The 19,526-nt window shown below is 37.9% G+C and overlaps 2 protein-coding genes across 3 annotated transcripts in view; both read left to right on the top strand.

Annotated features, from left to right (window-relative positions):
- The first annotated feature begins 268 nt into the window (after positions 1–268).
- Positions 269–3,794, top strand: mrpl57 (mitochondrial ribosomal protein L57). Of its 2 annotated transcripts, none has more exons than XM_023394433.2 (2): positions 269–427; positions 2,908–3,794. In XM_023394433.2, exon 2 carries the CDS (start codon positions 2,923–2,925, stop codon positions 3,232–3,234), a length of 312 nt encoding a protein of 103 aa, XP_023250201.1. In that variant the 5' UTR covers positions 269–427; positions 2,908–2,922; the 3' UTR covers positions 3,235–3,794. The 2 variants fall into 2 exon arrangements, with proteins under 2 accessions (XP_023250201.1, XP_087026576.1); XM_087170450.1 differs by lacking the exon at positions 269–427 and adding an exon at positions 1,148–1,167.
- A 2,004-nt stretch (positions 3,795–5,798) lies between these two features.
- kcnh1a (potassium voltage-gated channel, subfamily H (eag-related), member 1a) overlaps positions 5,799–19,526 on the top strand; it is a 39,703-nt gene continuing 25,975 nt past the window's right edge. Inside the window, exons 1-5 of the mRNA XM_087170448.1 lie at positions 5,799–6,172; positions 10,586–10,612; positions 12,754–12,877; positions 17,695–17,801; positions 18,204–18,332. Coding sequence (XP_087026574.1) covers positions 6,100–6,172; positions 10,586–10,612; positions 12,754–12,877; positions 17,695–17,801; positions 18,204–18,332 — 460 coding nt within the window. The 5' untranslated portion in view covers positions 5,799–6,099. The remainder of the gene's footprint in view (positions 6,173–10,585; positions 10,613–12,753; positions 12,878–17,694; positions 17,802–18,203; positions 18,333–19,526) is intronic.

The following is a 19,526-nucleotide window of genomic DNA, read 5'->3' as shown; positions in this document are numbered from 1 at the left end:
TGTTGTTTAGTATGGTGAATCAGAAAACCAAACACTCGGTCTTGATTGATTACTCAGCCAATAACTCATGAACTCCACTGTTTCACACCGATTTACGTGCATTAGAAAATAGAAACTACTTCATTCGCCAGATCCCGTCTGTTGCATTCAAAGGACACCCCTCCTTTTTAATAATCATATAATTTCAGAATACTTATCTTTTTCTTAATTAGTTTGATTGCGCAAAAAAGGAGGAAAAAAAGAGCGAACGGATTTGAACGCGTCTGAGCCTTATCCTGCACCGTAGATAACCCGGATGTATAACTGCCGACCTCACCGGTGCTGCTCACATTTCCACAGTTTTGTGTTTTTAAACTGTCCAGTTCTACACGTTTTTTCCTCCTGTCGTTCGAAAGTGAAGTTACATTTGTCATAGTAAGACGGCGAGGTAAGGAACAAGTATTTAGTATCATTTTATATGAGTATAAACAGAATAAAACGATGTCCTCTTTGAGCTGCCCTTGATCTGTAACGTTAGGCTAAAGCTAAGTTAGCTTCACACAGCACCATGCATACACACATTTTTATCACTAAGTAATTCTGGGTTATACTTCACGTGAGTTTATGAAAAACGGAGAGTGGACGATATAATGTCGACTAGCTGTTCCGTTCAATTCATTGATCAGTTTGAAGCTGTTGTTCTCGGTGCCGTTGACTTGTGTTCTCTTAGCAATACTTGATAATAATAACCTGCGCCCCTTACTATTTTCATGAGTAATCAAATCAGTTCAAAGGCTCATATGCAGAAATAATTACGTTATCAGTGGGATGAAATTCTTTAAAAAAAATTCCCGTGTCTCTATCCTGACGCCAGCAATTATTGTATAATAGAAACTAAGAACTTAAAAAGTATAAAGAAATGAAATAGAGCTGAGTGGAACAGCAGAGTCGAGTGATAAATGTCTGTGGGTTCATCATTACCAGCAACGTCTGTCTCCTTATAGTCGTGTGATTCCTTGTTAATAAAAAATATTGATTATTGCTGGTATACACAGTTTTTACTGTAACACCTTTGACTTTTTGTACAGTAACCCACCTAACCCCGGGGAGATAAAGTTGTTGATGTGATGTCATTGTCATGCACTGCTGTAAAATTGTCACGATCCATGACTCAACACTGTGCCAGAGGTAACCAATCAGTAACTTATTCAATACCAGATATTCAGTTCAGTTAAATTTTATTAGTCATACGGAGGGTCAGCGGTGTAATGAAATGTGTTGGACGAGAAAACAGGTCAGCTCAGCAGTAAGAGCACCAGTATGATATAAAATATTAAATAAAGATGGGATTCATTCTCTGTAGGTTTGTAATTTGTCTAATGCAGCTTATCTGACTTGCTGCAAAAACAATATGACACACAGATTAACAAATGAGTCAAACACAAATAAAAATCACTTACATAACACATAACACAAAATGTTATGTAAGTGTTTACTATATGGCCAAGGCCAAATGATAATTTTTTACAGAGGTAAAACTCTTGGTGATATTTATGATTTTATTGTGGTTTGGAATGACATCAGGCTGAATGATTGGCTTTACCTCTTTAATGTACTTTGTTCTTTCATAACCTGAAGGTTTCTTAAAACCACTCCACTCCAACAATAATAGACTGTGATTCATCACCATTGTTGTTCCTCTTCTGTTTCTTTTGTTTTACACGTTCGTTGCACCTTTATCACGATAATAGTGCAGCCCCAGTTTATTTCTGTGAGATGTTTTAGCTTCTGGTCGCATATTTATCCAGCCTTGACTGCCTAATCCGATCCCTGTGGCCTTAGGGGTTTATGCCACGTTCACGTCATATAGTTTAAACCATAATTAGGTGCAGCCGAGTGGGGAAAAACCATTCACGTCAGCCTTTAACTTGTAATTCTGATTGCTGCTGGCAGTTACATCAAATACAATTCAATATGAAAACTAATACAATCCATTCAGCTCATTTTACAGGTGTTTGTATCTGGTAACACTTGGTAAAAAACTGCTAAAAATACACAACAAAGAAGAAAAGTAGCTAGTTAAGGTCATTTCTTCAGGTGTGATTACAATGTTAGCACTTGGGGTAACCACCTTGGAATAATCCGTGAGCATCGGTATAACAGGTGTTTTCCTGTTTTTCCCATTGTGTTACCATGAAAAACAAATTCTCTCTCTCTCTCTTTTTTTTTTCCTTTCATTTCCCCACAGTTGCTATTTTAAAAAGGCAGAAAATGTCCCAAAATATAAAATAGGAACTTTAGCCTGCAAAATTGTTAGGTTTTTACATTTGATGGGGGGGATTCACCTCTCACACAAGATCAATGTCAGAGGTCAGTGACATTAAAATGTTCAAGAAAAATAAAGTGGTATAATTACAATTTGTGGAATATTGTCTGAGTTTATGCTGACAAACCTGCCCAAATTATTTATTTCGCTCACCTCTTTTTGCCACAGTGTGTGGAAATTACTTCTGACCACATTGCTAGTCTGCCTACACCTTTATTAATATGTGGACTGTAGTTGCCTCACAGAGCCTCTGTACACATTTAACCTGAGCAAAGGTCCAGTCAGTCAGTAAACATAAAACAATGAGTAGGTGTTGTGGCTCTTTAATAGGGCTTTTTCATGCAATATGTTTGTCACGGTAGGAAAAGCATGAGTGTAAGGTGGTGGCTTACTGAGTCACTTAATAGAATCATTCATGTTTTTAGTAACACCTCTGCTTTTTCTACTATGACAAGTCAAAAGTTCATCAGTTAAAAATAACTATTATATTATTTTTTATTATTTATTATATGCTGTTGGTCTAGTGATATAATTTGTTTACAATAGCTGTATTAAAAACCTATTTCTGTTCTCATCTTGTTGCCTCTGTTTTGCATTTTCAGAAAGAATTAGCCACCATGTTCCTCACCCTCACCCTGCTGCGGAAAGGCATCTCTGGGAAACAGTGGATCGGAAAGTATCGGCGTCCACGAGAGATCACATGGCAGATGAACCGCAATACGCTGAAGCGTCTGGAGCGCGAGGCTGAGAACGAGTACTGGATCAGCCGGCCGTACATGACTCCAGAGCAGGAGTACTGCCACGCTGCAGAACGCAGGGCCCAGAACTGGCTCAAGATCAAGGAGACCAAATTTGCCAATTTTCCCCAACACAAGCACATGACGGATCACCTGAGTCATCTCAAAATCAGCAAGACGTGGTCGAGTTAATGTGAGCAGTGAACATGCAAAGACTGTCCTAATAACAGGACAATATAACATACTGATGTGTGCTGTTTTGGTATTATCCTAAAGCGGACTCTGTATATTAGCTGAAAAGCTACCATGTAAAGTTGTCACCCAAGTCCATGATAGCCTATTTAAACTTTGTTTTTCCCCATAAACCAAATCTGTAAACTGTCTGTTTGTGGTTTTCTATCACACAAACCGAATCTGCACTGCAACAGTTTCTCCACATTCAGTGCAGCTCCTTCAGATAATCAGCTCTACACCTGACTGAGGGAATTTTTTTAACAAATTAACAAAAACACTTTTAAATTAATAAAATCAGGCTCCACACTGGTTATAAAATCTGTATAATTATATAAACTGCTGAAGTGTATTCCATGAGGCAAAGGTTAGAGGAATTGTATCAATTGTTTTGGGAGGTTGGGGCATATTGATGGAATTTTACAAAGGGTTAATTTCACTGTAAAACACCATAATGCTTTCTGCCGTTTTACATTTCGTGTATTAAAAGGCTGGGACTGTCAGTCAGCCTGAACACTGTACAGCTGAAATAAGTGTTTAATCCTTTTTGAGCCTTTGAAGTAAGAAAAACCAGAAGGAATACATTTCCAGGGAAATGGTCTCACTCCCTTCGTGGATTCTGTTTGACCCTGCTGTAATTTAGTAATGTTTTTCTGTATTGAAAAATAGGCTGTGCTGTCATTATAAAACCTGTTAGTCATTGGCTAGATTACAGAGAATCTGGGGCTCTCTGGTGACTCAGTGATGGGCTTTGTGCAGGAGTTTGACCCTCTATGAAACCTCAGTTTGCAGCTGCAGTCTGGTGACATGCAAGATACTTTACGGAGGTTATTGCCATCACATAAGCTTTTATTATTTCAACAATAATGCAGATCAAAAGGAAGAGCCAGGGGGGAATCATTATCATAGCCTGCTACACCTGCTTTTCATAACCTTTTAAGGGTCCTATGAAGACAATTTATATTACTATAGCAGTGTTTAATATATTGTCATCCATCAACTGTTCATACTGCAGCCTCCACCTGCAGGTGTCCGCAGGAAGGAGCTTGTAACTGTTGACAAATCATAAATGTTATAATGGGGGGGGGGGAGAAAAGTCTAACCAGAGATTATTGAAGGAACTGATGTGGTGTGGTTTCCTCTCCTTTCCATCGTGTGCACTAGGTGGAAAGACAACAGCATGGTTCGGCTATTTCCAACCTTTACAACTGGTTTGGCATAAAACAAGGATATTCAGTGCTTCTCTGCAGCACACAGAGATCTGCTGGTTTCCATAGCAGCCATCAATGTGATTTACACCTGAGACTACAGGTGAAACCAAACTGAGAGGAGTGACAAGCAGCAGTCCTCTGGGCTCCAGAGAAACCACAGGTGTGAGGAAACCTTTCATGACATTTTTTTTTTTAACTTAGTCTGTTTTTTGTACTGTCTGTTCCATTTTGATGGGGATGTTTTCACCAGAAGCATTATTTGAGCTCTGTGTTAGTATGAGCACTGCAGGGTCCAAAATAATTGAACAGGATTAATGAGCTGGTGGGAAATTTCTGTCTTTGAAAGGGCCGATTCTACTGCAGGAATCAAAGGGAAAAAATCCACATGGCGCAGTATTACTTCTCCTTTGGGACACCCATCTCAAGAACCTGACTGTAAGAGATTAATCCTTGAAAAACGAACTAACCACAAGCCTCCTGGGTCAGCTGCAGGAAGCTTTCTCTCCTCTCAGTTTGGTAACATACTTTAACACAGTTCACTGTTTTAGGCATTGTAAGAAAAGCGAGGATGCTTTCAAAAATAACCATTTATCAAACAAGCAAGTTCAGACATCCGAAATGCGAGAAGGGGCCCCAGCTGCTTTCTTTGTCAAGGTTTCACAAGCCACAAATTGATTCTTTAATTTAATCTTTGAATTGGCAATGGATTTTTATAAATTTTTATAAATTTAATAAATGTTCCCTTTGGAAATGTAATGGAGTAGCAGTCAAATCTTAATAGTAGTACCACATTGCAGAAATCCTCTAGTAGAAAAGTAAAGTCAAGCGTTTAAAATTTTACTATATGACTTTTAAAGCAAACGTGCAAAAAATATTAGCATTAAAATAGAAGTATAAAAGAGATACTTGCAATGCAGAATGGCCAATTTCAGAATAATGTATGTTATATTACTGGATTAATATCAAGGTTAATTAGTGATATTCCAAAATTGCAAAAACTGGGACTAGTTTTAATGACTTTATATACAGCTGGGCAGATTGTGAATTTGTCCTAATCTATAACCTATGTCTAATCTAGCCTGTAACACTATATTATCCTATTATTGATTTATTGATTATATTTTGTCTAATTAATCTGAATCTGCAAAGCAGGTAAAGTTATCAAATAAATACGTAGTGGCGTAAAAGTATAAAATAGCAGAAAAGGAAATTACTCAAATAAAATACCTCAATTTCTTTTTACCTAAATACAGTACTTGAGTAACCAACGCACTGAATTGTCAGAGCACACGTTATTCTGTCCAGCAGATGGAGCTCCAGGTCCTGGCAGGGATGACTGGAGGAGCAGGGGAGCAGAACCACGGCCCCTCCTGTGCGCTGCGCCCAGGCGTTGTTTTCCTCTGCTGGACGATGAGATGAGGTGCGTAAAGAGGCGCCAACGCAACGCACCGCACCGCACCGCACCGCACCGGGTTGAGGAGGCAGCTAATGAGCAGACCAGACAGACAGCCCCTGTCCAAGAGATCCACGCAGCGTCTCAGAGCCGCGGAGACCATGAAGACGAACGGCAGACTGAGGAGTAAAGATTCACCTGCAGACTGAGTGAAGAGGCAGGATGGCGGGGGGTCGGAGGGGACTTGTGGCCCCTCAGAATACTTTTTTGGAGAATATTGTGAGACGGTCGAACGGTAAGGAGGAGGGTCCATATGCTACACCGATTTAGGATTTAAACATTATATCAAAACCCACCCTGTTGTAGAAACTAGGCACGTTATAAACTAGGCACATAATTACTATAACAGCCTGTCTAATCAAACCTGTCAACCAATTAACGAAATTATCAAAATGAACGAGGCTAATTGGTGATGGAAAGTTTTTTTCCCCCATTGAGCTACGAGCAAGAAAAAAAAAAGCTGCAGTGTTAAAACATCTGGTTTTAGAATCTCACGATTAATGTAAATCACATTAAATGAATTAGTATGTTAATTCTTTTGTGACAAAGCTGTTCTGAATTGGGACTACATGCAGGAGTGTGAAAAAGGCAGCTGCCAGGTTATGACAATCATTAAATGTACTAATGATTACATAACACTACTGGAAGTCTTAATTCAAAAATGATATGAACTAGAAATGTCTAGCCTGGATACTGATTTCTTTATGCTAACGCAATTAAAGTATAAGTATAGTATTAACTCATTTCCATAAACATGTAAACGTGCAGAGCTGTGTCAGAGACCAGTATGATCTCCTGTGAAAGCGCACTAATAGCTCCCATATTGTTCACCACGATTCCCCTCTAAGCTACAGATGGGCTTGAAATTAAATAATTAAACTTTGGTAGCTAAAGTCTTTTAGAGCCTCATATTAACCAACAGAATCTGTATCAATGCTGTAGGCTATTAGAAACCTCAGGCTGTGCCCAATTAAGACTGCTGCATAGGCTACATTTCTTTTTGCATTTTTAATTTTGTGGATAAAAACATCACTGAAACATTAAGACCTAAAAAACTTAAAAATGGAAATCAAAATATATGAAATAGTACAATAGGAGAGATTAAGTTCCTCCTCTAAAATATAGATTTGTCAAAAAAAAAAGTCTGGTCTATAACTTCTGTTACTGGCCAATTAGTGCACAGTATGCTGTCAAGATGTGAAAACAATTAACTACATTTGAAAGCTGAAACTCATCAAACTCTGATAGAAGTCTTATAGTATTCTTGGACACGGGTGTCAGTAACCCTCTGGCTTTTCTGGAGTATTAGATCCAATGGGAAGTGACAGGACAGACTGGGGAGTTATGACACCAGACAGCTAGCTGTGAAACAGAACCAGCAGGGTTGTGTGCATGCCTGTCACCAGCCACATTTGGGGACACCAGTTAATTGGCTTGAGGCACAATGACTTCTTTTTTGAATGGGGGTTGGTTGAAGTAAGGTTTGGGTGTTTTTTCTATAATTTATGGTCAGTGCCCCCAGAAGTATGCCAAACCAACCTGTGTATGTGTATGTAGGCCTACTTCTAGGGCCTCCCTGTCAGTTGCACCCCTGTTGCACATATCTACGTTAAAATTTGTTATGACAGAAAGGAACAACTTGTTCAGAAAGGGTGCACGCATCTCTCCAGAACAAGGTTTTCTTTAGATGAGCAGTGTGATATTTGGCTCCTTAAGGTGTTGCTATATGTTTTTTTTTTTAAAATCACAAAAAAAAATCCACCCTTTTAAAACAGAAGGACAGGCACATGTCTTATCCATGCATGTTTTTCTTACGACCTTGGGCAGTCCATGGATTAGCAAATAGTAAATCTAGAAACAAAAGAGCCTAGACTATAATCTGCAGGATGCCACTGAGAAACAGTGGAGTGACATGTGAGAGACACAGTGGTGGGTGGGCGTTCATAAACAATGACACACTCCTTTTATGTAACTTCCAGTCATTCATTAAATATACAGCCCTGTGCTACAATTTAATGAGTATTTCAGATTTTCATGTTCATGTCCAGTAGTTCACCACTTAAATATAACTCTTTAAATACAAGGAATAACGTGCAGAAGTCTGCTTTTATGTAACATACTTTTTCTCATCTGCTTTAAAACCTCAGCAGACATTTTCACTTGTCGTGGCAGGTAAAGCACAGGTGAGACTAATCACATCCTAATTAAGTCTCTTACCAGTGAGGCAGCGTGCACAATAGCAGGAACCTAGAGGTGGAAAGTCTAAAAGAAATTAAGCTAGCATGTAAAATATGGATGTTTTCAGGTGAGTTCTTGGCCATATACTTATTTTTTTCAGAGGGTCGCAAAAGTTTAACTAGGTATATCCTAAGAAGCTATACTCTAAAGTTTATTCAACCGTTCAAGTGTTGAGCAGCGAGGAAATGCAGGAGGCTAAAGCGCAGCTAATCTTGCTAGTGAAGAGACTGCTAGCATGAAAAACATACAGTATATTTGAAAATATATTTTTAAAAGCTTAGTTAAACTCTTAAATCTGCAATACCAGATTTTTTTAGGCTACTTGGGAGCAGTAGAAACTGGTTAGCAATTCCTTTTAACACGTTCAGCTGAAATACAGTATAGCTACATAATTATGTTTGTATGAAAGACTCAGTGATTGAGAGCAGTGAGAGTGAACCAAAACAGTAAAGTTGTACCGTTTTTCTACCAAAATCAGCGAGTATACGCGGTTTTTTTTAAACACTAAAAGCCGACTCAACCCTTGTCCACTGCCAGTCGAGTCGGCCTTTCAGTTTGCACTGAGGACACACACAGCTGCAAGGAGTGAATGCGGATTGAATCCTTTTCAGCCCCTTTTCCACTGGTCAAAAAACCCGCTAAGACCCTACTAACATCGGGCTTTTGCCGGCAATGGAAAAGGGTTCAATCGGCGTTCACACCCGGGTCAAATGACTGCAGTAGACACGGGTGTTTATCGGCTCCGATCGGCATTGATGTAAACACAACACCCAGGTGAACCCGCTGCTTTTCGCTTCTTATCCTGCTCTGACGTCTTTCAGGGCACAGACACTGTTAGAACACACCTGTCACCTGTCCAGCACGTTGCTGTTAAACCGGAAGCACCGCGGCTACAGTGCACGGGGATGAAAGAGTGAGCTACAACCTAGAAAGTTAAAAAAAAAACAAACAAAACAAAACACAATCACTGATCGAAGTGTTTCATTACAGAGGCTCCGTTACAGACGTGACAGATCCCTTTTACTCACGCTTTCCCCCGGCGACAGTGCGTGCGCGCGTTCTCTAAGTGCACGTGATGACGTCACTCCGTGCGAGACAAACCCGGTAATTTTGGTGGAAAAAGGGTATTCCATTGCCGGCAAGAGCCCGATGTTAACGGGTCTTAGCGGGTTTTTTGACCAGTGGAAAAGGGGCTTTAAGGGTTTAGACAGCTAAACATTTCTCTCAGAAGTTGGTACAGACTGAAAAAAAAGTAAACTGAGTATTGGATTTAAATTCATTGGATGGACGGAAACAAGACTGTATGCTAAGCTGCTCCTAGTCTGCAAGCAAGTGAGTAAGCAAGTGTATGCTAACATGTTAGCTGCAACAAATAAGGCCATGTTTAAATGTGCTCAAGCTTTGTCCTTAAGTAAAGGTTTGAGGTACTTTTTGTAGTAAACTAGTAAAAACTATTTTTTCCATTTTCTGCTACTTTTTATACTTTGACTCCAATTTTCAGAGGAAGATATTATCTTTTTACCTGACTACTTTTATGTGGCTGGTGTAGTTATTAGTTACATTGCACATAGAGAATTTAGCTTTAAAAAATAGGATGATCTCAACTTCCAGATGTCTTTGAGATATATTTATCTTCTAAAACTCAGAAATGGTTTCATTTGATTAATTGTTTGAGACCCAAAGAAGTAAAAGTATCCAATATAACAACACAGATTGAAGAAAAGTCCAAAAATGAATTGAAATTTCTGTAGCAACACTTTGTTCTTTTTCTAATTTCCTGCACCTTTGATCATCTCATGACCCCTGAGATTTATCTTGTGAACCTTTGAGGAAGGGCTTGACCCTTAGGTTGGGAACCTCTGGACCAAACTATGTAAAATAGTTAAAAGGGGTCACTTTTTTTTTTCCAGAATTAGTTATTTTACCTTTCTTCTTATTGATGCTTTTGTACTTTCACTTAAGCAGGATCTTTGAATGCGGAACTTTCACTTAGTGGTGGAATATTTTTAACCCGTGCCATCTGTATTTTTGACCTTTATTTGCTGAAAATTGCAGATGCACCTATAATTTTCTTAAGTGTACAGTAAGAGCAGCACCTTATGTAAATGTCATATGATTCTGTACAATTAACTTTTATCCTGGGGACCTAAACCAGTGCATAGTATTAACCTTCAGCCTGATGACTTGATGAATCAGACAATAGTAGCTGTACAGATTTCTGTAATCATATTTTAATCCTGTAGCAGACATTCACGTCAGAGCAACACAGTGAGGATTGCTGATTTCGCAGCAGTGTTATAACCACCTCTGTCTCTCTTTTGGTTGACACGTCCCATTTTTTTGTGTCTCACATTCAACAGATGTTTCTCACTGTAATCTGTTAACCTTCTTTTCTTTTCAAAAATTTCAGTTTGGACACTGTCACATAGACAGACAGGTACTATAAAGTTTAGTTTGGCGTGCTGCTTATGTATCTATCTCTTTGTAATGTATCACTAAATGTTCTATACCAAATGCTGTTAATTTACAAAGCACCTAACTCAGTAGACATGTTGAGATTTTTATTAAGATACAGTAGTAAATGAACAAATCCAGGGCTAATAACAATCATAGAGGTTTGGACTTTAATTACAAGATTAACATCCATGTGATCATTGTAAAATAACACGTTGGCATGGAACATCTCATGCATCATATTCTGTCAATGTTCTCATGCTTTAAAATGTCATTTTTATTTTGTGTTTGTGTTCATATGTTGTATTAATTGGTATTTCTGTGTGTTTTGTACTAAGTGTTTTTAACTCCTCCTGCTCTTCCACCCCTGTGTTGTCACATTGCTGTAATGTGTTTGCGTAGAAGGGTGGCTTGCTTTGAGATTTGATATGGATTTTTTTGTTTGTTTGTTTTATCCCCAATTAACATAATTTCTCCTGTCCAATTTAAAACCATTACATCTGCTAAATTTTTGCCTTTTTCCAAAGTTATAGATTTGAGATTGTTTTACTTTATGCATTTTAATTATGTCCAAAAATAATCCAGAAAAATCAAATAATCAATAAATTTTAAATGTTAGTATGGTGAAATCATAGTTTTTGATCCCCGCTTTGGAACAAAACCTTGCCTTTTGCTTCCTTTTTTGTGGTTCCAGTTGCCAACTGGCAAAGTTCATCCACATTGTTACGCGCATTAATTTTTTATAAATTTTTTTTATATAAAATGTCAAGTCACAACATGCAATTAATGAAGTATTGCATAATTGTCTTTTTAAATTATGGTTATGGTATTTGTAAATATTGTGAATTTGATCTATCTATCTTTAACCAACAAACATAATGTGTATAGCCATTTTTAAGCCAGGCAAAATTGTATTTATTTTTCTATGGCAATACTTCACAGTTCAGTCATTTGCATGTTGTATTCATCATTCTTGATTCAAACGGCAGCTGTTAAAATGAAAAATACCAGCATTATCCTTCAATTTCATGTTAGGACCATTTTGTCTTTAAGTAATGACACTGAGTCACAGTGTGTGAATGTTAAATACAAAATAGCTGAGGTTTAGAAAAAAGATGGAAGCAAAATGGACCATTAAAATGTATGTACAACTCGGTGATTATTTATTAACATTATAACCAAACATAAGTTTTGCTTTGAGGCCTTGCTAACATTTGAATTTAAATTATGCCATATGAGAATTAATGTACATGACATTTAAAAAATTGATAACAGCTGGTATTAATATTTGTAGACTGCATTTACCAGTAAGGAATACTTGATAATAAAACACAACCACTGTTTTTCCCCCAAACACTGGCTAACAAAGCCTGTTACATACTCTATGTAAGCAGCACACACAAAGCCAATATAAGCTTTTCTTTTTAAAAGTAACAACAACGATTAACTACTAATACAAAAACATCAAAAGTCAAGGAAGAAGATATTTAGATGCTTTTTACATAAGCAAAGTGTTTGGGTTACATTTGTGTATACGCACCCTGTGTGGAGTTTGTAATGGGCTGTAGACCATCATGGACACTAATGAAAATCTTTTAAGTGTGTGTTAGCTCTTAAAAGCAGAGTTAGTCAATCTTTAATGATGGGGAAAACATTACAAGGTAAATGCACATTTTTCAAACAAGAAACATAACGTTTTGTAGCCATAGTGTGGGGATAACAGCCATCATTTTATCCCCAGTGCTGGCCCAGTACAACTGCAGAAGCATTTTAATGCTAAATGTTTTCTCACTTCCCTATAAATTTATGTTGTCCACAAACAGTGTTATTGAAGGTGACATTTTTCTCTTTCTCTGAACATCAGTGCTTGCTATATTACTATACTTTTTGTTCTGCATACTTTTGTTTTAACATTTGCCTTGTTGTTGTGGCCTTTCATTCTTTGAATGATTTACTACTTTGAAATTAAAGTTCACTTGCAGTTCCACCAAATCCTTGACTGATTCATATTAGATATATTAGGCCTTAACCTTTCTGAACCCAAACTAAAGTACTTTGATGTTTTTAACTGTAACTTCTCAAGTTATTTGCCCTTTTCTTTCTTTCCCATTGACTTTTAAACAGATACCAACTTTGTGCTGGGAAACGCTCAGATAGTGGACTGGCCCATCGTCTACAGCAACGATGGTTTCTGCAAGTTGTCGGGGTATCACAGAGCAGAGGTGATGCAGAAAAGCAGCACCTGCAGGTAGGTGTGTCTTGGTATAGATGTGTTACAATCTTCAAATGCGAAAATAAATATTTACATGTGAAATAAGTTTTGTAATTTACACAAGTTTCGTAATTGAGCAGGATCCATAAGGAGAGGACTTATCAAACATATTTTTTTTTTGTTTAATTTCTCCATATTACAAGCTAAATTTGAAGATGTACCAATTATTTATGATTTTGGCAAAAATCTTGAATTTCTTTTGACAGATAGTTTGTCATATTAGACAAACAAGATTAGCCAGTGACATTGCAAGAAGTTGTTACGGCTACAGCTGTCTTGCTAATCTGGATGAGTTTGGCTGGCAAAGCCAAAAATAATCACACTGCTGCTGCTGCTGATACACTACAGTCAGAGAGGATGCATTTCTTTACATGGTTTGTTTTCATGCTGTAAGTGGCTGCAGTAAACACTTGTGTGGCGCTCTCACTTACATCTTTGTATCATATAGACATGGACTTTTGCATTGCTTATAAGTACTTTGAAAGGTTTGTATCTAAAAATACAATGAGTTAATTTTAGTTGTGTTAGAGTGGGAGCCATTTTCATATCTGTTTATTTGTATTCACACCTCCTACCACCAAGCAGAGCATCATTATTTTGAGGTAAGTGGTAAAGAGGCTTATAAGGAGGGTAATGTAATCAGGTTCAGGTTCATACAGTTTTTGATTGTTTCCCATGCAGGTGCCATATATTAAGTGAAATGGAAAACAGCGAACAACGCTGCGAACATTTCAAACGTGCGGTTTTTGCAGATTTGATTGTTTTGCACAATTCCTTATTAACTAGCAGGACGAGAGGACTATTTTTAAAGCAAATAGTGTGATTAACTTAATATCAATGTGTGTACCGAATTTTTTTCCAGTCCAATAACATAACATAAAGTCAAGGGATCACCAAAGTCATCAGGATTCATTCATGGCGATCCAGCCAATAGTTGTTGAGATATTCTAGTCTAGACCAAAATGGTGGACCAACCAACTACATGGCTAAAAGGCTGAGGTATGAGGAACCACCAAGCCTTTGTTTTTTAGGTCTTTATTTCAAACCTCAAATACAGTCATTAGCTTTGGATATTGACCTTAATGATGAAAATGTGGATACAGGTGAGGCCCCTTCACATGGGTGCTGTACTCACGGTCAATAGTAACGGTATGAAGAGCTCAGTTTTCTGGTTCCCAGGGGGTTCTTCTTTATATTAGACCTTACTGAGAGGAGACCACGCATCTCCCCCTTTCCTTGAGCAGAGGAAGTTCATATCACATCTGCTATGTTGAAGTGAATGAGAATTATGCTGATGCTATTCCCATAGTTAAAAAAAAGTCCAGTACATGTTTTTTTTTTTTTTTTTTTTTTTTTTTTTTTTGTTTTTTCTTTTGCAAAGCCAGAAACCAGATAACTAAGAGACAAAACTGTGATGTAATCAGGTTGTAAAAACTGAAACTGCTTCCATATCACTGACTGTAGCAATAAAACTGTGGACATAGTCTCCCCAGGGCATTCTCTCCAAAACTGTTCACATAAAGGAACAAAAATCTGTTCTTCAAATGAGTAGTATCCCTATTTGAGTGAACAATTTCAGGATTTAATTGTGCTAGTAATAAACATGTCAGAAAGCAGTATATTAATAGGATCACATAGAAACAGTTGGTGCTGCCAGATTTGAAACCGTGGGAGATTTCGTCTGTTGTGGGCGATGGTGTTTGTCACAGCCAGCACTGCGGCTAATACTGATTTAGATCCTCAGGTCCCTAAACATAAGCTTCAGAACATTTGCCAATACAAATATTGAACTGTGTGTGTGTGTGTGTGATGATTTGTTTGAGGTTTATTTTTAGGTTGCTAGATAGTGGATTATTGTTTGTCAGAGGAAGGAAAACACACCTACAATCTTCAAATTGTCTTTGGTATGTTTGTATACAAGTAAAGTTTATATGCCGTCTGTTTTACATGTATAAATAGCACCATGAAGCTCAGAAAATTACTTCCAATAAAATATTAAATAAGAATCAGATTCTGAAGCCAATGTTTCACCAATACCGTTTAACTTCATTGATCTGTTTGCTCTCTGCTGTTGAAAGTGACTGTCATTCAGGGATCTCAGTTACAGTCAAATCAAGTCATGTATCGTTTTTCTCTGTGCAGTTCGAAGTTGAACTTTCATGAACTCCAGCGGCAAAGAGCCGTGTGCGTTCACAGGAGCTGCGCTGCCCTTCCTTCTCCTTGCTGCTGCCATTGACCTTTTATGACTTATTCACATCATGGCGAAAAAACAACTTTTGCGAATACTGTTGTGCATGTGGTGTCTTGTGATGTTGCAGTGGAGCAGAGGGTGTGCTGACCTTTTTTAGGTGTAGCCAATTTCTGCTTGATGGAAAAACTGTTTAGCCTGATGTAGTTAGCACCTCATAAATAGATGACAGCGCTGTCCATATGTTTACTCGATATGAACTAAACAAAAAGTGTGATTGTGACACAATGTGTGAGACAGCCATAGGAGAGAGCAAGAGAAGTGAAACATCAATGCAAATTTCATGCCGGCAGCTTAAAACAATTGTGACATTTTGTACTCGATGTTCACAATCCAGTCATTTACTACATCCCATATGGAACAAGCTGCGTAACACTGAGTATATTTGATGTATCGCCAACCCCTAATTGGACCTATATAGTCGTGTTGGGAGACAATTAAAATAGGTGTTATGTGTAATATTTACAAAATATACAGTTTGTTCCATCTTTCAGTATCGCAACATGAGATTGTCGATGTTTGTGTTTTGTTTGTTTTTCACTTAGTTCAACTTTCATTTAGTAAGTGCAGCCCAGGTCAAAGTTTAAAAAAATAAATAAAAATTTTGGCACCTCAGAGCGGCACAAAGGTGCGCACAACCGTTGCAACACACCACATACACTATAATGAAGAGGCGCAGACAAAGGCTGTTTTTCCACTATAATGCAAATATGCCATTGCATTGAAAACAACAGAGGTAGCAGCGGCAACCCCACGCTGTCTGAAAACACCTTTTTGGACTGTTGTGTTAGCAGCGTGTTCGCCTCATACAGCTAGCACAGTGGCTAGCTTTAAAGTGATGACGGAAAAACTAAATTAACAAAGAAGAAAGAAAAGCGCTGGAATAAAGATAATCTATAGATAATCCTCCAACATGGACACCTGGGAAGCAAATAAAAAAAAAAAAAAATTACTTTTTGTTTATTTTTTTCTTTATCACAGATCTGACATATAACCAGCAGTGGTTGCTATAGCGACAGAAAATAACTGCTGGTTGCATGACAGTGATACTGGGGAAAAAATAGAAAAACACCTGAAATTCTCCACAATGTCCAATATTGAAACTGGAATAGGAAATGGAAGTATGTACAGGTATTCATGTTCCCTTGAAGATGAAAAGTGAACTTCATCACCATCATCAGGTGAAAATTTAAATCTGTCCAAAACTTTGGTTTATGACCAAATACCTGCAAAACTAATGTCATGACGTCCCAGTGTAGATACATACATTGGCATTTAGCTTAAAGCCTCACAGAGCTACTAGCATAGCTGTAGACTTAAACTTACAAAGTGCATTACACTCAGTCCCTCCCCAAAACCTTTTCATTTGCTAACATGCATTTAAATGCAACATTTATCTCTTTACATATGGTGTTTCAGCATTTTATTTTTGCAAGCTTTTTCCTCATTTTCTTTGCTTTGTTTGTGAACCATGTCTTGCACAACCAGCCACATACAGATTCATTCTGTCAAAGAAAACATCTTCATGAGCCTCATAATGAGGCCATAAAACATTCATGGAGTGTGGATGTTTCATGTTTTTGAGGATGACTCACCTCAAAACGTATATAATCATTTCCCCCGAGTGTTTAAGTCTAATAACTAAACCTCTTATGCTATAGATGTTCATGGTTAAAAGATGTTAATTCCATCTCAGTTGCTCTTACTTTGTACTGTCTCTCTTCAATTATGTATATATGTTGTCTACACCGGATCCTGTAAACATACAGTGACAAACCTGTGGGAATTTTCATGCATGACAAGCAAGTCATTTGAGGAATCGTTTTCAAGTATTTTTCTTTGAAGAAAATAAAATTCCTCCTGGCTCAGAGAGAGAGAAGAAGAAGGGAGAGGACATTCATCAGTGATATTACATCAAGCACTGGTCTGAAAAGTCTCTGCAGCGTCAGAATGTAGTCTCATTAAATTTAGCCTTCCTTCTGTATTTCATAACAAACTAAGTTATATTTAGATCATGCTGGAACACGCTGCTACTGAGGGTGGCAGTAACAAGCAAAGTGAGATGAATGTCTCTGCAGCGTGGTTAAATGTGCTCATGGTTGCTTGACCCATCTCCAGGTTTAATTTGTTTTTGAGAGGTACTTTGCATTTGGTCAATTAGACACCAGGCTGCATTTATCTTTTTTATGCTTTCAGGGTACATTTCAATGAATTTTAATCTACTGCTGCTCTATATTTAATGGAGCCTAATTCTGCACTGTACCTCTCTAGAGGTCTCAAAGTAGCAGTCCACGGTTTAGGTGTAACTCTTGATAGATGGCATTATTTTGTTGTCTTTATTTTAGAAAATATACATGAATATTTAATGTATATAAAAAGGTGCTGTCAAAGGTGTCAGAGAACAGAACAAAACACCACAATCAAATGAGGCAATACAACTAATTCATTAAAATATTCACGTCTGAGCCTTCCTCAGCACTTTTTGGTGCAAGACTGAAGAAAAGTGTTAAATATTCAAATTGTTATTTCCCTTTGTGTTTTCCAGCTTCATGTACGGGGAGCTGACAGACAAGGACACAACGGAAAAAGTGCGACTAACATTCGAGAATTATGAGATGAACTCATTTGAAATACTGATGTACAAGAAAAACAGTAAGTTGCAACCCCATAAGTAAGGAAAATGTGCTGTTCCACTCTCTTGTCATGCAAATGTATTCAGCACCTCGGAAACATACAGAGCCGAGTTCAAAGGCAGCCCAGAACATTTCTACCTCTGTAGAAATGTGTTAATTGGTTGAGAGCCAGACCAGAGAAACCTTCTCTAGAAAAATGTGATGCTATGTTTGTTTCCACTCACAGGTGTAGCCTTCCCCTTGCTTGCAGGTGCTACAGGAAAACATGGAAAGTTTTGGAAGTCCAAAACATTTCAGTTTCACTTTGCACCATGCAATTAAAATTTCTGGCATATGTACACTCAATGTGATTCTCTCTCTAAAAAAAAAAAAAAAAAAAGCAGATGTTGCAGCTAAATGTGTTATTCTTTTTGTATTTCAGGGACGCCTGTTTGGTTTTTTGTGAAGATTGCTCCCATTCGAAATGAACAAGAGAAAGTGGTCCTGTTTCTCTGCACGTTCAGTGACATAACGGCCTTTAAACAGCCCATTGAAGATGATTCTTCCAAAGGTTAGAGTTAACAAATTGAATTTGTTCAATTCACACCCTCTATCAAAAAAAGACTTTCTGAAAGTTAATTCTACTTCAGAGTGATTTAAAAATAGGAACAATATACTTACATCCAAGCTTGGGCATTAAATGGCTCGATAAAATCCATTTTCATTTTTTTCACATTTAATGGCAGATGTGTGCGATCTAAAACTTTTATACAAAGATTATCAGATGAGAGAGGCAGAGGTAAAGTTAATCTGCCAGCGATCACTATTCGACCTTGTGCATTGTGCATCTGCTTTGGCAAGCACCCACTCAGTCAAATACGCACCCCATCATGATGGTTATAGGCACACAACACAAACATTGGACTGTAAAACTGTTGAAGACAGCCAAAATAGAACATGAATTAGTGCAAGAGAGCGAGTACAAACAAGCAATAGTGACAAAAACAGCATGGGGAATTGAGATTGCAGGAGGGCTTTAGCATCAACAGGTAACATCAAGACTTGGACCCTCTCTAACAAGAGGCGTGGCCTGCGTGCAACAATAACGAGCATGGATTTGGGCTGCCTGGATAGAGAGTAGCTATAATTAGTCCTATGAAGACAAAAAAATGCAGTAGCCCAAATTAGTCAGGTTGAGACTATTTTCTCTATGTTCACCAGCTAGTCTCTAACTTTGTCTGCCATTTGGTGCTCAGTTTTTTAGGGATTTTTTGCTGAAATCGGTGAAAGTGAATCAAAACACTGAGGTGGGACAGAAAACAAAAACAATATAAAGCTCCATAGAGCTGAAATAAAACTGCTTTAAATTGCCTAAATAAACCTCAAACATAGCAGCAGCAGATCAGAAAACCGACGTATATGAGGACATTTTGAAACAGTTTGGTACCATTTTCTAATAAGGCAATCCAAGTTCTAACGTCACTCTACAGTTCTAGGGGATTTTACACACCAAAGTCTGTTTTCAGGTCATGCAGATTGATGATGCATATGTGGAAAAAGTTGTGTAAAGCCTTTTGTGTCTTCAGACGGCGCTGCACCAAGTCTGATTGATTGCCTCAAATGAGTCGCTTGTCAGTTGGGTCTGAAGACTAGAAGCTTGAAAACGAAACAGTCTGATCTGATCTCTGCTTGAGGCTAGCACCCGAATCTCTGACCAAAGTGTCGAGTTGCATTGTGGGTAAAGCAGACGAAAGGGTTTGACAAG

The sequence above is a fragment of the Seriola lalandi genome, unplaced genomic scaffold (assembly GCF_002814215.2).
Source record: "Seriola lalandi dorsalis isolate HSWRI2012SDOR001 ecotype SW California unplaced genomic scaffold, Sedor1 jcf7180002054948, whole genome shotgun sequence".
Lineage (NCBI taxonomy): Eukaryota > Metazoa > Chordata > Actinopteri > Carangiformes > Carangidae > Seriola > Seriola lalandi.
This window is presented reverse-complemented; position numbering and strand designations above follow the sequence as displayed.